This window comes from Littorina saxatilis, linkage group LG11, assembly GCF_037325665.1.
Source record: "Littorina saxatilis isolate snail1 linkage group LG11, US_GU_Lsax_2.0, whole genome shotgun sequence".
Lineage (NCBI taxonomy): Eukaryota > Metazoa > Mollusca > Gastropoda > Littorinimorpha > Littorinidae > Littorina > Littorina saxatilis.
Window position 1 is genome coordinate 35,686,836 of NC_090255.1, and position 17,500 is coordinate 35,704,335.

Below are 17,500 nucleotides of genomic sequence, written 5' to 3' on the forward strand. Positions count from 1 at the left end.
GATTACTTTCAACAACAACAACAACAACCCTCACTAAATAGTGTTGATTACTTTCAACAACAACAACAACCCTCACTAAATAGTGTTGATTACTTTCAACAACAACAACAACAACCCTCACTAAATAGTGTTGATTACTTTCGCTCAACAGTTGTTGTCGTTCTACTCACTTTTTGTTGTACCACTTTTCTTTGCACCCATCTTCTCAGCCCAGTGCAAAAGTTGCAGCCACGAATTTTGTTTGAAGCGAAGGCAGGGAAACTTCTAGGAAATGACGTCATGTCAATGACGTCAACATGTAAAAGACGTCTGGAATAAGCCATGAGATCATGTGACATGTGTATGATACTGATAGAAACTTTAACATTTCCGAGTCTATGGATAAAGCTCGCATAAGAAGATTACGTCTCGGTCAAAAGTGTTTGACGTGTGTGATAGAAACTATTTGAAGACGTCACATTATGACGTAAGAGGGTTAGACGTCACGCAAAGGAATTACTGAAAGTCTCGGTCATTGTTATTGTGAGCGGACCGAGACTAGTTGGCAGAATGATCCAGGGTCTCGCTTTCTTGCACAGTTTCACCTATTGCTGTGTGTGTGTGTGTGTGTGTGTGTGTGTGTGTGTGTGTGTATGTGTGACGGAGTGATTGAGTTTGTGTTACTGTTTGTCGATTTCTTACGTGAGCCTTGAAGGCTTCGCCTCTTGTTTTTCAAGCAGGGAGGTAGATCTAATACACTTTCAACCCAAATCCATACCTGAATCATAATGTTGACAAGTAATTAAAAGGATAGAAATTTCGGCCAGGATTGTGCATTTGAACAAAGAAATCATTTGGAAAGACGATCGACGAACAGACGGGCGAACGAACAAAGGAATCAGCAGTGTGCAAATAAGCGACAAGCAGAAGAAGAAGAAGAAGAAGAAGAAGAAGAAGAAGAACAACAACAACAACAAGAACAAGAACAAGAACAAAACCAAGAACAACAACAAGAACAACAACAGCAACAGCAACAACGATCGAAAGCAGCATCAGCAGCAGCAGAAGCAGTAGCAGCAGCAGCAGCAGCAGCAGCAGCAGCAGCAAAACAACAACAACAACAAGAACAACAACACCACAAACAACAACAACAACACCACAAACAACAACAACAACAACAACAACAACAACCCTGATTCTCTTTAACTGCCTTGGATAATCTACATTAACTTCTCCTGCTCTCTTATAAGCGTCACAGCTGACTGTCAACGTGTCCTCGCAGTTACTCCACAAACCCAAACCAGTCATCCCAAATCTCACACACGATCAAACAAAATATGCAAGACAGTCCTCCATAAACGCAACTCCGTATCGCTAACACCAGCTGGTTACAAATAAAGCCCAACGTACACATTTCAAGCCACACCCAACCAAACCGGGCAAACTGAATGCTCTGTGCGCTAAGGTGTGGGTTTGGGGGAAGGGAGTCGAAGGAAAGGTATTGTGCTGAGATAAAAACTCGCATTCACTTGTGAATACATTTCGGGTAGAACTGGGCTATGCACACTATGGGTCTACGGGTGGTGTTGTATATTGGCAGAGGTAGGAGGTTTAAGATCAGATTGCAAAGCTCAACGGCAACGCGTAGCGATAAGGTGAGTGAATAGCTGCGATATTAACAAATGCCATCAACGCACGAACAGCTTAAAAGCCTTGCCTGGTTAAAACTTTTATTTAACAGTTCATAGATACAGTTTATAATGAGCATGCTAAGAAAAAACAACATAAGCTATAAGCTTTTAGTGGTGATCGTAAAAAAACCCACAAAAAAAAACCCAACACATACACATGACAGTATTTTTCTGCGAGACTTAACATATTGCTCTTCAAAAAAAAAAAAGAAAAAAAAAGCGTATAAACAATATTTGACCAGAAAGAAACTTCGTCTCGTTAAATATTGGTCGTTATGTCGATTGATGAGTTACACAAATTTACGTCACGCCACAGACATGTTGAAGAGTGTTTCTTCTCGCTCAAAAATTTCTGATCTGGTCGGTCTCTTACACGGGATAACACACCCAAACCACCACCACCACCACCCCCCCCCCCCACACACACACACACACACGCCGCAGTACAAAAGAAAACAAAGCTTTGCCAGAATACCTTTCCTGGTTGATTTGTCAGAATCTTAATCAAATGAGGCAGGGCGCTATTTTAAGATCCAAGAAACAAAGGGACGTAAGAGAGGTCATTGCTCTAAATGCATACAACATGTGCAACAAGAGTTACAGTAAGTGAGAGTTATACGGAACCAATCTCCTGGCGTCTCATAGAATGACAATTAAGGATGCACATTAATTTTAATTGAAACGACTGATTTATAAATATCAATCTAAATATCTAAATACGTAGGCTTCATAAGTTCTTGGTTAACAATAACAACAACAGTTTACGTTGTTGGGGGTCGTGGGTTTCAACGTGCTAATTTCGTATTCCCTATGCACTGCTTAAAAAGACGCCTTGAGTCAGCAGGAGAAATGCATTCAAAACGCTTATAGCTGTGAATAGAAATCTATACATGCAGTGGTGTAGATCATTCTGTGATTGGATTAAAAAAAAAATTTGTGTTGAAGGCAGTGAAGCATAATTTTTGTTTCAGTGTGATGTAGGCAAACAAGGAGTACTCTATTCGCAGGCTCATTTCTTAACTTGGGTGTGAATACTTGACTGGTGATTTGTTTTCTTTCTCAGGTAAGGGTTTACTTTTTGGGTTAACATTATGTTTTCTTCGATGTTTGTGCTCAGTTTGTGGTTGCATTTTTGATTCCATTACGCTCTAGAGTAACCGGTGTAGTTTGTGCTCGTTTATTTAGACTACATGTTCTATTTCGACGTTTCTTTTCGGGTGTGAACGGTTTTAGCTTTCCCTGTGTCTGTGTCTTGTGTATGTTATTTTGTATGATCCGCAAAATGCAACCGTTGTTAGAGGAACAGTTCGACTAAATGCTATGTTCTTTAAATACAGTTTTTGAATTCGATTTTGTTCTGTTGTTCTCGGTGTATGCCTGTCTGTCTCGTTTTCATAGTGTGCCACTGCTGTTCAATTGTATACCTTTCCTACCTGCTTGTACATTTTCCACTGCCCACGTAGACGCGAATAGACACACACACACACACACACACACACACACACACACACACACACACACACACACACACACACACACACACACACACACTCTTTCACACACACACACACACTCTTTCACACACACACACACACACACACACACACACACACACACACACACACACACACATACACACACACACAGAATCTCCACAACCCCCTTAACGATGAAAAGAACATATAGTAGCCTATATGACAATTACAAAAGGCATCTTTTACCCATAGAATGGGAGACAAAGTCGCCCGTGCTTTGAATAAGTATAAGGAAATATAATATGCGTAGACACCATGTACGATCTTTTTTGTTAAGATTAGACCCCGCCTAAGACGGATAATCGGTCACAAAAACATACGCAGAGCCTAGGCAAATTGTGATGCCTAGCAAACAAGCAAACTTACGATCAGGTAAACACATATTAACTCTATCTTGGTTTTGCCTGATTGTTCTTTTTCTGATTTGAAGTCTTTATGTGTTTACATTGACGCTGAACAAATTGTGCCAAGTTTTGTTTCTCCCCATATTCGCCCTTTTACTGTTTGTTCTGTCCGTGGTTTGTTCTGTCCGTGGTTTGTTCTGTCCGTGGATTGTTCTGTCCGTGGTTTGTTCTGTCCGTGGTTTGTTCTGTCCATGGATTGTTCTGTCCGTGGTTTGTTCTGTCCGTGGATTGTTCTGTCCATGGATTGTTCTGTCCATGGTTTGTTCTGTCCGTGGTTTGTTCTGTCCGTGGATTGTTCTGTCCATGGATTGTTCTGTCCGTGGTTTGTTCTGTCCGTGGTTTGTTCTGTCCATGGTTTGTTCTGTCCGTGGTTTGTTCTGTCCGTGGTTTGTTCTGTCCGTGGATTGTTCTGTCCGTGGATTGTTCTGTCCGTGGATTGTTCTGTCCGTTGTTTGTTCTGTCCGTGGTTTGTTCTGTCCGTGGTTTGTTCTGTCCGTGGTTTGTTCTGTCCGTGGATTGTTCTGTCCGTGGTTTGTTCTGTCCGTGGATTGTTCTGTCCGTGGTTTGTTCTGTCCGTGGATTGTTCTGTCCGTGGATTGTTCTGTCCATGGTTTGTTCTGTCCATGGTTTGTTCTGTCCGTGGTTTGTTCTGTCCGTGGTTTGTTCTGTCCATGGTTTGTTCTGTCCATGGTTTGTTCTGTCCGTGGTTTGTTCTGTCCATGGTTTGTTCTGTCCGTGGTTTGTTCTGTCCGTGGTTTGTTCTGTCCGTGGTTTGTTCTGTCCATGGTTTGTTCTGTCCGTTGTTTGTTCTGTCCGTGGTTTGTTCTGTCCATGGTTTGTTCTGTCCATGGTTTGTTCTGTCCATGGTTTGTTCTGTCCGTGGTTTGTTCTGTCCGTGGTTTGTTCTGTCCGTTGTTTGTTCTGTCCGTTGTTTGTTCTGTCCGTGGTTTGTTCTGTCCGTTGTTTGTTCTGTCCGTTGTTTGTTCTGTCCATGGTTTGTTCTGTCCGTGGTTTGTTCTGTCCGTGGATTGTTCTGTCCGTGGTTTGTTCTGTCCATGGTTTGTTCTGTCCGTGGTTTGTTCTGGCCGTGGTTTGTTCTGTCCGTGTTTTGTTCTGTCCGTGGTTTGTTCTGTCCGTTGTTTGTTCTGTCCGTTGTTTGTTCTGTCCGTTGTTTGTTCTGTCCGTTGTTTGTTCTGTCCGTGGTTTGTTCTGTCCATGGTTTGTTCTGTCCGTGGTTTGTTCTGTCCGTGGTTTGTTCTGTCCATGGTTTGTTCTGTCCGTGGTGTGTTCTGTCCGTGGTTTGTTCTGTCCATGGTTTGTTCTGTCCGTGGATTGTTCTGTCCATGGTTTGTTCTGTCCGTGGTTTGTTCTGTCCATGGTTTGTTCTGTCCGTGGTTTGTTCTGTCCATGGTTTGTTCTGTCCATGGTTTGGTCTGTCCGTGGATTGTTCTGTCCATGGTTTGTTCTGTCCGTGGTTTGTTCTGTCCATGGTTTGTTCTGTCCATGGTTTGTTCTGTCCGTGGATTGTTCTGTCCGTGGTTTGTTCTGTCCGTGGTTTGTTCTGTCCATGGTTTGTTCTGTCCATGGTTTGTTCTGTCCGTGGTTTGTTCTGTCCATGGTTTGTTCTGTCCGTGGTTTGTTCTGTCCGTGGTTTGTTCTGTCCATGGTTTGTTCTGTCCGTGGATTGTTCTGTCCGTGGTTTGTTCTGTCCGTGGTTTGTTCTGTCCATGGTTTGTTCTGTCCGTGGATTGTTCTGTCCGTTGTTTGTTCTGTCCGTGGTTTGTTCTGTCCGTGGTTTGTTCTGTCCATGGATTGTTCTGTCCGTGGTTTGTTCTGTCCATGGTTTGTTCTGTCCGTTGTTTGTTCTGTCCGTGGTTTGTTCTGTCCGTGGTTTGTTCTGTCCATGGATTGTTCTGTCCGTGGTTTGTTCTGTCCATGGTTTGTTCTGTCCATGGTTTGTTCTGTCCGTGGTGTGTTCTGTCCGTGGTTTGTTCTGTCCGTGGTTTGTTCTGTCCATGGTTTGTTCTGTCCGTGGATTGTTCTGTCCATGGTTTGTTCTGTCCGTGGTTTGTTCTGTCCATGGTTTGTTCTGTCCGTGGATTGTTCTGTCCATGGTTTGTTCTGTCCGTGGTTTGTTCTGTCCATGGTTTGTTCTGTCCGTGGATTGTTCTGTCCATGGTTTGTTCTGTCCGTGGATTGTTCTGTCCATGGTTTGTTCTGTCCGTGGTTTGTTCTGTCCATGGTTTGTTCTGTCCGTGGATTGTTCTGTCCGTGGATTGTTCTGTCTATGGTTTGTTCTGTCTATGGTTTGTTCTGTCCGTGGTTTGGTCTGTCCGTGGTTTGTTCTGTCCATGGTTTGTTCTGTCCGTGGTTTGTTCTGTCCATGGTTTGTTCTGTCCATGGTTTGTTCTGTCCATGGTTTGTTCTGTGCGTGGTTTGTTCTGTCCGTGGTTTGTTCTGTCCGTGGTTTGTTCTGTCCGTGGTTTGTTCTGTCCATGGTTTGTTCTGTCCATGGTTTGTTCTGTCCATGGTTTGTTCTGTCCGTGGATTGTTCTGTCCGTGGTTTGTTCTGTCCGTGGATTGTTCTGTCCGTGGTTTGTTCTGTCCGTGGTTTGTTCTGTCCGTGGTTTGTTCTGTCCGTGGTTTGTTCTGTCCATGGTTTGTTCTGTCCGTGGTGTGTTCTGTCCGTGGTTTGTTCTGTCCGTGGATTGTTCTGTCCGTGGTTTGTTCTGTCCGTGGATTGTTCTGTCCGTGGTTTGTTCTGTCCGTGGATTGTTCTGTCCGTTGTTTGTTCTGTCCATGGTTTGTTCTGTCCGTGGTTTGTTCTGTCCGTGGTTTGTTCTGTCCGTGGTTTGTTCTGTCCATGGTTTGTTCTGTCCGTAGTTTGTTCTGTCCGTAGTTTGTTCTGTCCGTGGTTTGTTCTGTCCGTGGTTTGTTCTGTCCGTGGTTTGTTCTGTCCGTGGATTGTTCTGTCCATGGATTGTTCTGTCCGTGGTTTGTTCTGTCCGTGGTTTGGTCTGTCAGTGGTTTGTTCTGTCCGTGGTTTGGTCTGTCCGTGGTTTGTTCTGTCCATGGTTTGTTCTGTCCGTGGTTTGTTCTGTCCGTTGTTTGTTCTGTCCATGGTTTGTTCTGTCCATGGTTTGGTCTGTCCGTGGTTTGTTCTGTCCATGGTTTGTTCTGTCCGTGGTTTGTTCTGTCCGTGGTTTGTTCTGTCCATGGTTTGTTCTGTCCGTGGTTTGTTCTGTCCGTGGTTTGTTCTGTCCGTGGTTTGTTCTGTCCGTTGTTTGTTCTGTCCGTGGTTTGTTCTGTCCGTGGATTGTTCTGTCCGTGGATTGTTCTGTCCGTGGATTGTTCTGTCCGTGGATTGTTCTGTCCGTGGTTTGTTCTGTCCATGGTTTGATCTGTCCGTGGATTGTTCTGTCCATGGTTTGTTCTGTCCGTTGTTTGTTCTGTCCGTGGTTTGTTCTGTCCATGGTTTGTTCTGTCCGTGGTTTGTTCTGTCCGTGGATTGTTCTGTCCGTGGATTGCGTAATTTTATGAACTTCTTGCGAACTGTGCATGTTCGTTCTTCGGTCTGTGAGTCATTCGATACCGGCCGGACAGACAGACAGACAGACAGACAGACAGTCAGACAGACAGACAGACAGACAGTCAGACAGTCAGACACACAGACACACAGACAGACAGTCAGTCAGACAGACAGACAGACAGACAGACAGTCAGACAGACAGACAGGCAGTCAGACAGTCAGACAGTCAGACAGACAGACAGGCAGTCAGACAGACAGTCAGTCAGACAGACAGACAGTCAGACAGACAGACACACAGACACACAGACACACAGACAGGAAACACACATAACAGAACAAGACGTGTCTATTTGGGAAAAACAATGGGATGGAAAGATGTTTTATAGTGAAGGAACGCATAATAGCAGGGGAGAACTTATCCTTGTTTCAAAGCATTTTGTAGGGGAAGTGAGTTTATTGAAGAGTTATGATAGAATATTAGTAATTTCTGTTATAAAAGAAGATAAAGAGTATATTGTAGTTAATATGTATGCTCCAAATGTAAGCCAAGAAAAAGTAAGATTTTATAATAAGTTGAACTCAGTGTTGCTAAAGTATACGGAAGAAAAAGTGTTGTTAATGGGAGACTTTAATTTAGTTATGTCAAATGAGTTGGATATTATTGCTGGTGAAAATCATAAACAAAATGAAGTTGAGTTGTTGAAAGATATAATATTTAGACTGAATATGAGTGATGTTTGGAGAATGTTGCATGGCGAGGAAAAAGAGTATACATGGTGCAGACGTAACCCTTTTATCGCACGGCGACTGGATTATTGCTTTGTAACAGAGGACATTATTCCAAACTGTGTAAGTTGTGAAATTGTGTCGGTTGCAAATACCGATCACAGAGGGGTTTTGGTGGAAATGTGTGATTCCCAATTTGTACGGGGCCCAGGCTACTGGCGCTTTAATAATTCCTATTTGAAAGATCAAGCATTTGTTGAAAAAATGAATGCGTTAATAGAGGAGATGTGTAATAATGTGCCTAGGGGTGCTAATGCTCAGGATCAATGGGAAACATGTAAATCAAACATTAAATCGGTTTGTATAGAATTTGGTAAATCAAGGTCAAGAAGCCAGAAGAATGAATTTGTAGATTTACAAGCAAAGTTGCAACAGTTGGAAAAACATTGTGCACAACAACCTAATAATGAGAAATTGCAGGCAGAAATGTTTAATGTTAAATCGAAATTGGAAATAATGACCATGGATAAAGCAAGAGGAGCTCATGTACGATCAAGAGCCAAGTGGGTAGAAGAAGGAGAAAGAAATACGAAATATTTTTTGAATTTGGAAAAAGTACAAGCCCAAAATAATGTGATGACACATGTGAGGGCAAGTAATGGTGATATTGTTGATGATCAATTTCTTGTGTTGAATGAACAAGTGCAGTATTATAAATGTTTGTATGGTAAAAGTCCAGAAAGTCAGGAACGCATCAGGGCTGAAGCAAAGGAATTTTGTGATGAAGAAGAATTGGTTAAATTAACGAACGAAGATAGTAATGTATGTGAAGGGATGTTGACGGAAGCAGAGGTGGCAGCAGCATTAAAGATGATGAAAAATGGTTCATCACCTGGAAGTGACGGACTCACTACAGAGTTTATTAAAATGTTTTGGAATAGATTAAATAGCATGATTACAGACTCGTTTAATGAAGCCTTTCGTAATAATAATTTGTCTTTTACGCAAAAACAAGGAATAATTAAGTTATTACAAAAAAATACAGAATTACCCAGGGAAGACCTTAATAATTGGCGTCCAATTACCCTACTTAATACAGATTATAAGATCTTGGCAAAGGTTTTAAATCAGAGATTGAGTTCAGTTATTTGTAAGTTAGTAAATGAAGATCAAGTTGGTTACATAAAAGGAAGGAATATTGGAACCGTGATTCGTACAATAGATGACGTAATAGAGTATTTAAATCGAACGAATAAGTCTGGGTTTATATTGGCCCTTGACTATTGTAAAGCGTTTGATTCCATTTATAAGGAATTTATGATAGAAGCATTTAGATCATATGGTTTTGGTGAAGATTTTCAAAAATGGGTTAAGCTTTTAATGACAGACACTTTTAGTAGTATTAATCACGGAGGGTGGATTTCAGAACCGTTTCCCTTGAAGTGTGGTATAAGACAAGGTTGTCCATTTTCACCCCTGGCCTTTATATTGGCGGTGGAAATACTTGCCATTAAAATTAGGAAAAGTGATATAACGGGTGTTGAATTACCCTCAAAGGTGGGCGAGGAGAGTGCCCTAAAAATTAAACAGTTAGCAGACGATACAACAATATTTTTACAGAACAGTGGTGATGTCTTTAAAGTTAAAGATATAATAATACAGTTTGCAAAGTTTTCAGGACTGACCCTGAATGTTAATAAAACCAAAATAATGAAAATTGGACAGCATTGTGGTCAGCAAAAGTTGCCCTTTGAGTGCACAGAGAAGATTAAGATTTTAGGTATATATTTCGTAAATAATGATAGAGCAATAACTGTTGAACAGAATTGGGTATTAAGAGTTCAGAAGATTAAGAAGTTGATTAAGATATGGAGTCGACGAGATTTAAGGATTCACGGTAAAATTGTAATAATCAAATGTTTTTTTATTTCACAGCTAGTATTTGTGATGCAGACGATTGGATTGCCAGATCGGGTTTTGACAGAGTTAAATAGATTGTTTTATAAGTTTATTTGGCAGAGAAAGTGTTCGAATAAAAAAGCATTTGAAAAAGTGAAAAGAAAAGTAATGGAGAAAGAAATAAGTGAAGGTGGGTTGAAAATGCTAAATGTGCACAGGATGCAAGAGTCTTTTTATTTACAATGGGTCGGACGTTTGTATGAAAAGAAGGGAGCAAATTGGACGTTTATACCACTATGGTTTCTGGGACATGTTGTTTCAGGGTATGGTTGTTTTGATTTGAATGTTAAACCGAGTAAGGAATTGAATTTGACAATGATTGGAAGCCCATTTTGGCAGAGGGTAGTGTGGACACATTTGAGTTACAAGCGTAGGATGGAACATGATAAGATTGATGTAAACAATTTTTATAAACAGATTTTGTGGAGTAATGATTTGATTCGGTATAAAGGGAAAATGTTGTTTTATTTGTATTGGAAAAATGCTGGGATTGAACGAGTAAGTGATTTGTTTATAGTGGAAGAAAAGAGATTGAAGTCAGCAGCAGAGGTATATATACAAATTAGAAAGAATAATGCAAATATTTTATTGGATTATTGGGCATTAATAAACGCATTACCCAAAGTATGGATTAATTGGATTGAAAATAAACATATTATTGTCCAGATGGATAAGCAATTGTTTGATGGTAGCCTGTATATGATAAAAATAAGCCAAATACGAAAAATGATAGAAAAGAAAAGTGTAGATAATGCTGTAGAAAAACCTTGTGTATATAATTTTTGGTTGAGGAAGTTTGGTGTACAAGTAGATAAGGAAATTTGGACACTTGCCCATGTTTCCAAAGAAGTGAGGTTAAGAGAATTGGAATGGAAAATCTTACATAACATATATCCAACAAATATTTTATTATGTAAAATGCAAGTCAGGGAGAATAACAGATGTTGTATTTGTTGGACGGAAGTTGATTTTGTTGAACATTTCTTTTATGAGTGCATACCGGTAAAGTTGTTTTGGACGAAGATAGAAAACTGGATAGAGGAAAAGGCTGGATTGAGGGTTAATTTTAAGATGCAGGATATAATATTTGGCTATTAAGACACAAGTTGTTGTAAAAAGATGAGACATTTTGTAAATCACGTAATATTAATTGGGAAAATGTGTATTAGTATTTTTAGAAAGACAACTTGTCAGGGATCAGTGTTCGTAATTTTCGAGTTTCAAATATTAAGTAGAAAATTTGATTTGTAAATATAAGGAAAAAAAGAAAAAAAAAAAAAAAAAAAAAAAAAAAAGACACACAGACAGACACACAGATATGCACACACACACAGACAGACACACAGATATGCACACACACAGACAGACATACAGATATGCACACACACACAGACAGACACACAGATATGCACACACATAGACAGACACACAGATATGCACACACCGACCCATAAAACACTCCCTCCACCCCCCTCCCAACAGACACACCCAGACATGTTGTTTTGATCAATACACAGCCTACGTGAACGAAAAACTTGTTTTCCCTGGGACAGGTTCACTCTTTTTTTGTTCTCTTTTTTTTCCAACACGTTTTTAATTCTTTTTGATACGTATGTAACATGGCAACAACATCAGACAACAACATCCAATAACATCAGACAACATCATCAGACAACAACATCCAACAACACCAGACAACAACACCAGACAACAACATCAGACAACAACATCAGACAACAACATCAGACAACAACATCAGACAACAACATCAGACAACAACATCCAATAACATCAGACAACAACATCAGACAACAACATCAGACAACAACATCCAATAACATCAGACAACAACATCAGACAACAACATCAGACAACAACATCCAATAACATCAGACAACAACATCAGACAACAACATCAGACAACAACATCAGACAACAACATCAGACAACAACATCAGACAACAACATCAGACAACAACATCAGACAACAACATCAGACAACAACATCCAATAACATCAGACAACAACATCAGACAACAACATCAGACAACAACATCCAATAACATCAGACAACAACATCAGACAACAACATCAGACAACAACATCCAATAACATCAGACAACAACATCAGACAACAACATCAGACAACAACATCAGACAACAACATCAGACAACAACATCAGACAACAACATCAGACAACAACATCCAATAACATCAGACAACAACATCAGACAACAACATCAGACAACAACATCCAATAACATCAGACAACAACATCAGACAACAACATCAGACAACAACATCAGACAACAACATCAGACAACAACATCAGACAACAACATCCAATAACATCAGACAACAACATCAGACAACAACATCAGACAACAACATCAGACAACAACATCAGACAACAACATCAGACAACAACATCAGACAACAACATCAGACAACAACATCAGACAACAACATCAGACAACAACATCCAATAACATCAGACAACAACATCAGACAACAACATCCAATAACATCAGACAACAACATCAGACAACAACATCAGACAACAACATCCAATAACATCAGACATACAAGATTAGGCTGGTTCACTCTTTTCTGGTTTTTCTCTCCTTTCTTTGCATGTCTTTTAATCTTCTAATTTGTTTCTCGAAGTTAGTTATTTTGTTAACCTCGTTACTATTGTTCGTGTGTCGTGAAACTACATTTTTATCCTGTTTGGTTTGGTTTCTTGGCAATCCCATGAAATTGTAATTTGATCACCCATGCAGTCAGTTATTTTTCTAACCTCGTTACTTGTTTGTATGTCTGTCTCCATCTAGGTGGAGGGGTGACAGTCTGCAGCCAGCAATATGTCTGAAAAGGGGGCCAGTCCCACCCAGCTTACACTAATCTTCATCAACCTGCTGTTTGTGGTAAGTACACACACGTTTAGTGGATGAGAAGAGACAGAAAGTGTTTGTGTGTTTGTGTGTGTTTATGTGTGTTTGTGTGTGTGTGTGTGTTTGTGTGTGTGTGTGTGTACGTGTGTGTTTGTGTGTGTGAGTGTGTGTGTGTGTGTGTGTGTGTTTGTGTGTGTGTGTGTGTGTGTTTGTGTGTGTGTGTGAGTGTGTGTGTGTGTGTGTGTGTGTGTGTGTGTGTGTGTGTGTATGTGTGTGCATCATGTGTATGTGTGTCTGTATGCCAGTCCCACCCAGCTTACACTATAGTCTCCATTAACCTGCTGTTTGTGATGAGTACACACACGTTGGGTAGATGAGAAGATAGAGAATTAGTGCAACTTGTCTTCGTGTTTTGACATTCTGAGAATAAAGAGAAAGGGACAAAGAGAGAGAGAGAGAGAGAGAGAGAGAGAGAGTGTGTGTGTGTGTGTGTGTGTGTGTGTGTGTGTGTGTGTGTGTGTGTGTGTGTGTGTGTGTGTGTGTGTGTGTGTGTGTGTGTTGAGTTGTAATGCATTGCGTTGTCCGACATATATTATTCAGTAAAATTAATTCCATTTAGAAATTCCCATCCGGCAAGGCATGCAACAAGTTGTTTTTTTGTGGTGGTGTACAGGGTTGTATCTTAAATTTGCTCCGAAATGATTAAGCAGAGTTCGAGTGTCATTCATTATTTGGAATGAGAAATGTTAGTGTCTTTCAAAGTCTTCTATACTTCTGCTTAAAATGGGATATAAATCTATACCCCCTCCCCCCTAAACATATACACACCCACACACACACGCACGCATGCACGCACGTACGAACGCACGCACGCACACACACACACACACACACACACACACACACACACACACACACACACACGCGCACACACACACACACACACACACACGCACCGTGGACACACACACACACACACACACACACACACACACACACACACACACACACACACACACACACACACACTAAGACACACATACAACTTGGGAGAAAGATGAATGTGAGTAAATGTTTTGGATCATCTTGTAAAATATGATCGTTTACACAAGAAAGAAAGTGTACATTTCAAACATTACTTGTTGTTATGCAGGTGGCCGGCATCGCCTCCATGGCAGTAGGAGGCTGGGTGTTGATTTACAGGGAAGAGGTTCGCGTCCTTACCTTGATAGATGTCGCCACCAACGACTTGGGTCTGCTTCAGAACGCCGCCATTTTGCTCGTCACTTCCGGTATTGTCATCTTCGTTCTCGGTTTCATGGGATGCCGTGCGACTTTTCGGGATCAGAAGTGTTACAGAGTTGTGGTGAGTCATTGTTCTTGATCAAATGACTAAATTATATAATCATGCTGAATTTTGGAACTCAATCTGTCAATTCATTTCAGGAGAAATATTCTCTGGTTTGATTCTTTGGTTTGTATATAAAAAAAAGTTTGTATTGCCACTAGATTTTGAGTTCTGGATTTATAACGCTATAGTTCAACATTAACGCAAACTGTAATGAAGAGGTATGTTTCAGGACTTCTGTCCTCTTGTTTAGTTTTGTGTTCATATTTGTCAGGTTTTCTACCGGCTGTCAACATACTTTCACCATTTGGTTGAACAAATAAATGAGTGTAAGAAGATCACGTGACATATTATGATGCGGTATGATAATATACAACGCCATGATATGATTATATTGTTTATTTTTCAGTATATTGGCCTGGTGTTACTGTGTTGTGTCATCACGGTCGTTGCATGTGTTCTGGCTTTCGTCTACCGGGACCAGGTAACCGATTCTTCTGTTCATATTACTCGTGATAGTAGATACACGAATCTAGCATAAGTTTGTTTCTCTTTATGTATAGCTCTTTGCCTTTAAACCGTAACAACATTTCAAAGACCTCATTACAAACATTGAAATGGCATTCAAGAACAATATCAGCCACTTATAATTATCAACCTGAGATAGAAATGATAAAGACAAAGGAGTACTCAATAATTGTGAAAGTTATTGAGTAATGACACTTTATATTACATTCTCTTTGCATGGGACGCGTGCACGTTGGTTTTACTGATTGTTCAGTTTTAAAAAAAATCTAAAATGATTAGTCACTACTCTTTCACAAAAGAGTTTGATTTACACGGAGGACACATGCTTTGAAAAAAATATATTTCAGTCCCACGGCATATTTTAGACATTTTTACAAACAGGTCAACTTTTACAAACTGTAAGTGGTGTTGTTTTTTTTTAGATTGTAAAGAGCGCGCGAACCCTGTGTTTGTGAACTAGAAAGACCCGGCGTAACTAAGTCAAGATAGTCCTTAACAAGCAGTATTGATCTAGATAGACGAACCGATTCATTCTCACACATCTGCGCTTGGGTTGCAGAATATATTTCAACAATTAGGTTACCCGGGAAAAAAAATTTTCCCTCTGTTCTAGCAAAAACCAGTCAAACGGTTGTGTCCTCTGTCAATTTTCGAGCCAATGGTACAAACATTTTTTAAATTTGTTTATAACAAATACTTATGATTCAACACCAACAACTAGTACTTAAAGCTTTTAAAAATGGTCTGAAGATTCAGTCAATGTTGATGGTACGTCCATTTAAAAAAATCCACCTTATCACACCGATTCTTGAATTCACATTCCTTCAATGAACTAGCTGATCGATTCACTGAAGCGCAAAATCGAGAGTTAGTTTGATTTACTGCAAGCAAGAGCAAGAGCCAGTAAACGTAATTATTGGCCCTGTGCTACATTTTATCACTGATCTAAAAATAGATCAGTGCATTTTATTGATGGAGAAAAGTGCTAAGATTTGTTAAAGGGGAATAATCTTCAAAGCAAGAAACGTACTTGCGGTGCAATAGTTTTGTCCCCTACATAAACATAAACATCTTTAGTTTCATATCGATTAAATGATTGAAGAACAATCTGTTCATTTCTTTTCCTTCAGCTTACGTTCTCACTGACTCACTGACTGGTTCACTGGTTCTCTTGTTCGTTCGTTTCCTCCCTCACTCACTCACTCACTCACTCACTCACTCACTCACTCACTCACTCACTCACTCACTCACTCACTCACTCACTCACTCAAAGTGTTCTTGCAAATACAGTGATTCTGTTGCACTTTCCACAAGGGGAGGAAATCACCACAAACGACGTTTTTATCTCGAAGAGTTCTGTCCCATGCAGCCCCAAACCTTTGGGGGCGCCAACATGGCATGTGTATTACTAAGAGAATGATGCATTTTGTACTATCCTTTCAAGAAACATATTCACAAACCCGTGTAGCCTTTTGTAATTTGTTCTAGATATCCCGTCCTCATGAGAAAATAATGTCAAGGAACATACAAATAAATGAATGTCTCAAATTAATAATAGAAAGGTGATTAGTAAAATGATGTTTGAACTATTTGTCATCAATTTTTAGACGTTGGTTTCGCAACGGACTGTGATTTTGCCACCAAAAGAGTGTAGAAATTCGGCTTTACGACATCACATAAACATAGCTCGTAGCAAGGGAAAACACACACCTTGTAAATTTGAACTTGTTATCTTTGAAATATTTTCAGGTGGAAGACAAGTTACTGACTCACCTGGAGAAAAAACTGAAGACAGAATACCAAGGGTTCACCTCTTCCAAAGTGGATTTCTCGCAAGCTCTGGATTACGCACAAGTTGATGTGAGTACAACGACATTTAATTTTTTTTGTAATTTGTATTTTTTTTCAAAATTTTAATCAATCAATCAATAAATAAGCGATAACAAACATGGTATCTTGTGTGTTTTATGTTTGTACACATACTTTCTCATTTACATGAGGTGCAGAAAAACCCACCACCTGTAATTACTCTTACTCATTATGTTAAATTTGACATTATACAAAAGGACACAAATTAATCATACGTGAAACATGAGTACAACGACATTTAGTTCTTTTGTCCAATAGTTAAGTTTCAGTTTTCTCTGTTTGTTAGAGCTCTGTTTTTAAATAATATTTGCTTTGAACACGGTATGACGTTATTCGACATGATGTAGATTTTTAAATTTGTCAAAAATCAAAAAACCAGAATGGTAAGGTATTGGAACGTTTTAATTTTCACCAAACCAAGACGTTCACGATCACATCGGCCAAATGGCCTTGATAGACTAGTTGACAGATAGACAGACAGACAGACAGACAGACAGTCAGACAGACAGACAGACAAATAAATGAAGTGACTTAAACAAAAAAAATCCCTTTGATGTTCTTGTCTCATTCTCCGTAATTCAGCAAGTTTTTAATTCTGGAGGAAAATATAATGATAATTTTCTGGAGTTTTCCCATTATTTCCTTCTCTTCTTTCAAAACCTTAAACACATTTCGACGTTGGGGGTTTAACGTCCTCTGAGGTAGCTGGATTGTTTAGACTTCTTCTTCTTCAGCGTTCCACGATTGTCTGGTTACGTGTGAGCTCGTTTGCCCATTTGGGTTCCCCACACTGTACTCTGAGAGCATAGTCAGCTTCACTCCGCTTTTGTTGAGTAGGCATGCTGGGTATTTTCGTGTTTCCATAACCCACCGAACTCTAACATGTATTACAGGATCTTTTCCGTGCGCACTTGGTCTTGTGCTTGCGTGTACACACGAAGGGGGATAAAGCACTAGCAGGTCTGCACATTAGTTGACCTTGGAGATCGGACAAATCTCCACTCTTAACCCACCAGGCGGCAGCGACCGGGATTCGA

At 40.0% G+C, this 17,500-nt stretch overlaps 1 protein-coding gene across 1 annotated transcript in view; it reads left to right on the top strand.

Annotated features, from left to right (window-relative positions):
- The first annotated feature begins 3,554 nt into the window (after window positions 1-3,554).
- LOC138980347 (tetraspanin-18B-like) overlaps window positions 3,555-17,500 on the top strand; it is an 18,747-nt gene continuing 4,801 nt past the window's right edge. The window contains exons 1-5 of the mRNA XM_070353215.1: window positions 3,555-3,577; window positions 12,659-12,751; window positions 13,872-14,084; window positions 14,476-14,550; window positions 16,344-16,454. Of these exons, the coding sequence (XP_070209316.1) occupies window positions 12,689-12,751; window positions 13,872-14,084; window positions 14,476-14,550; window positions 16,344-16,454 (462 nt within the window). The 5' untranslated portion in view covers window positions 3,555-3,577; window positions 12,659-12,688. The remainder of the gene's footprint in view (window positions 3,578-12,658; window positions 12,752-13,871; window positions 14,085-14,475; window positions 14,551-16,343; window positions 16,455-17,500) is intronic.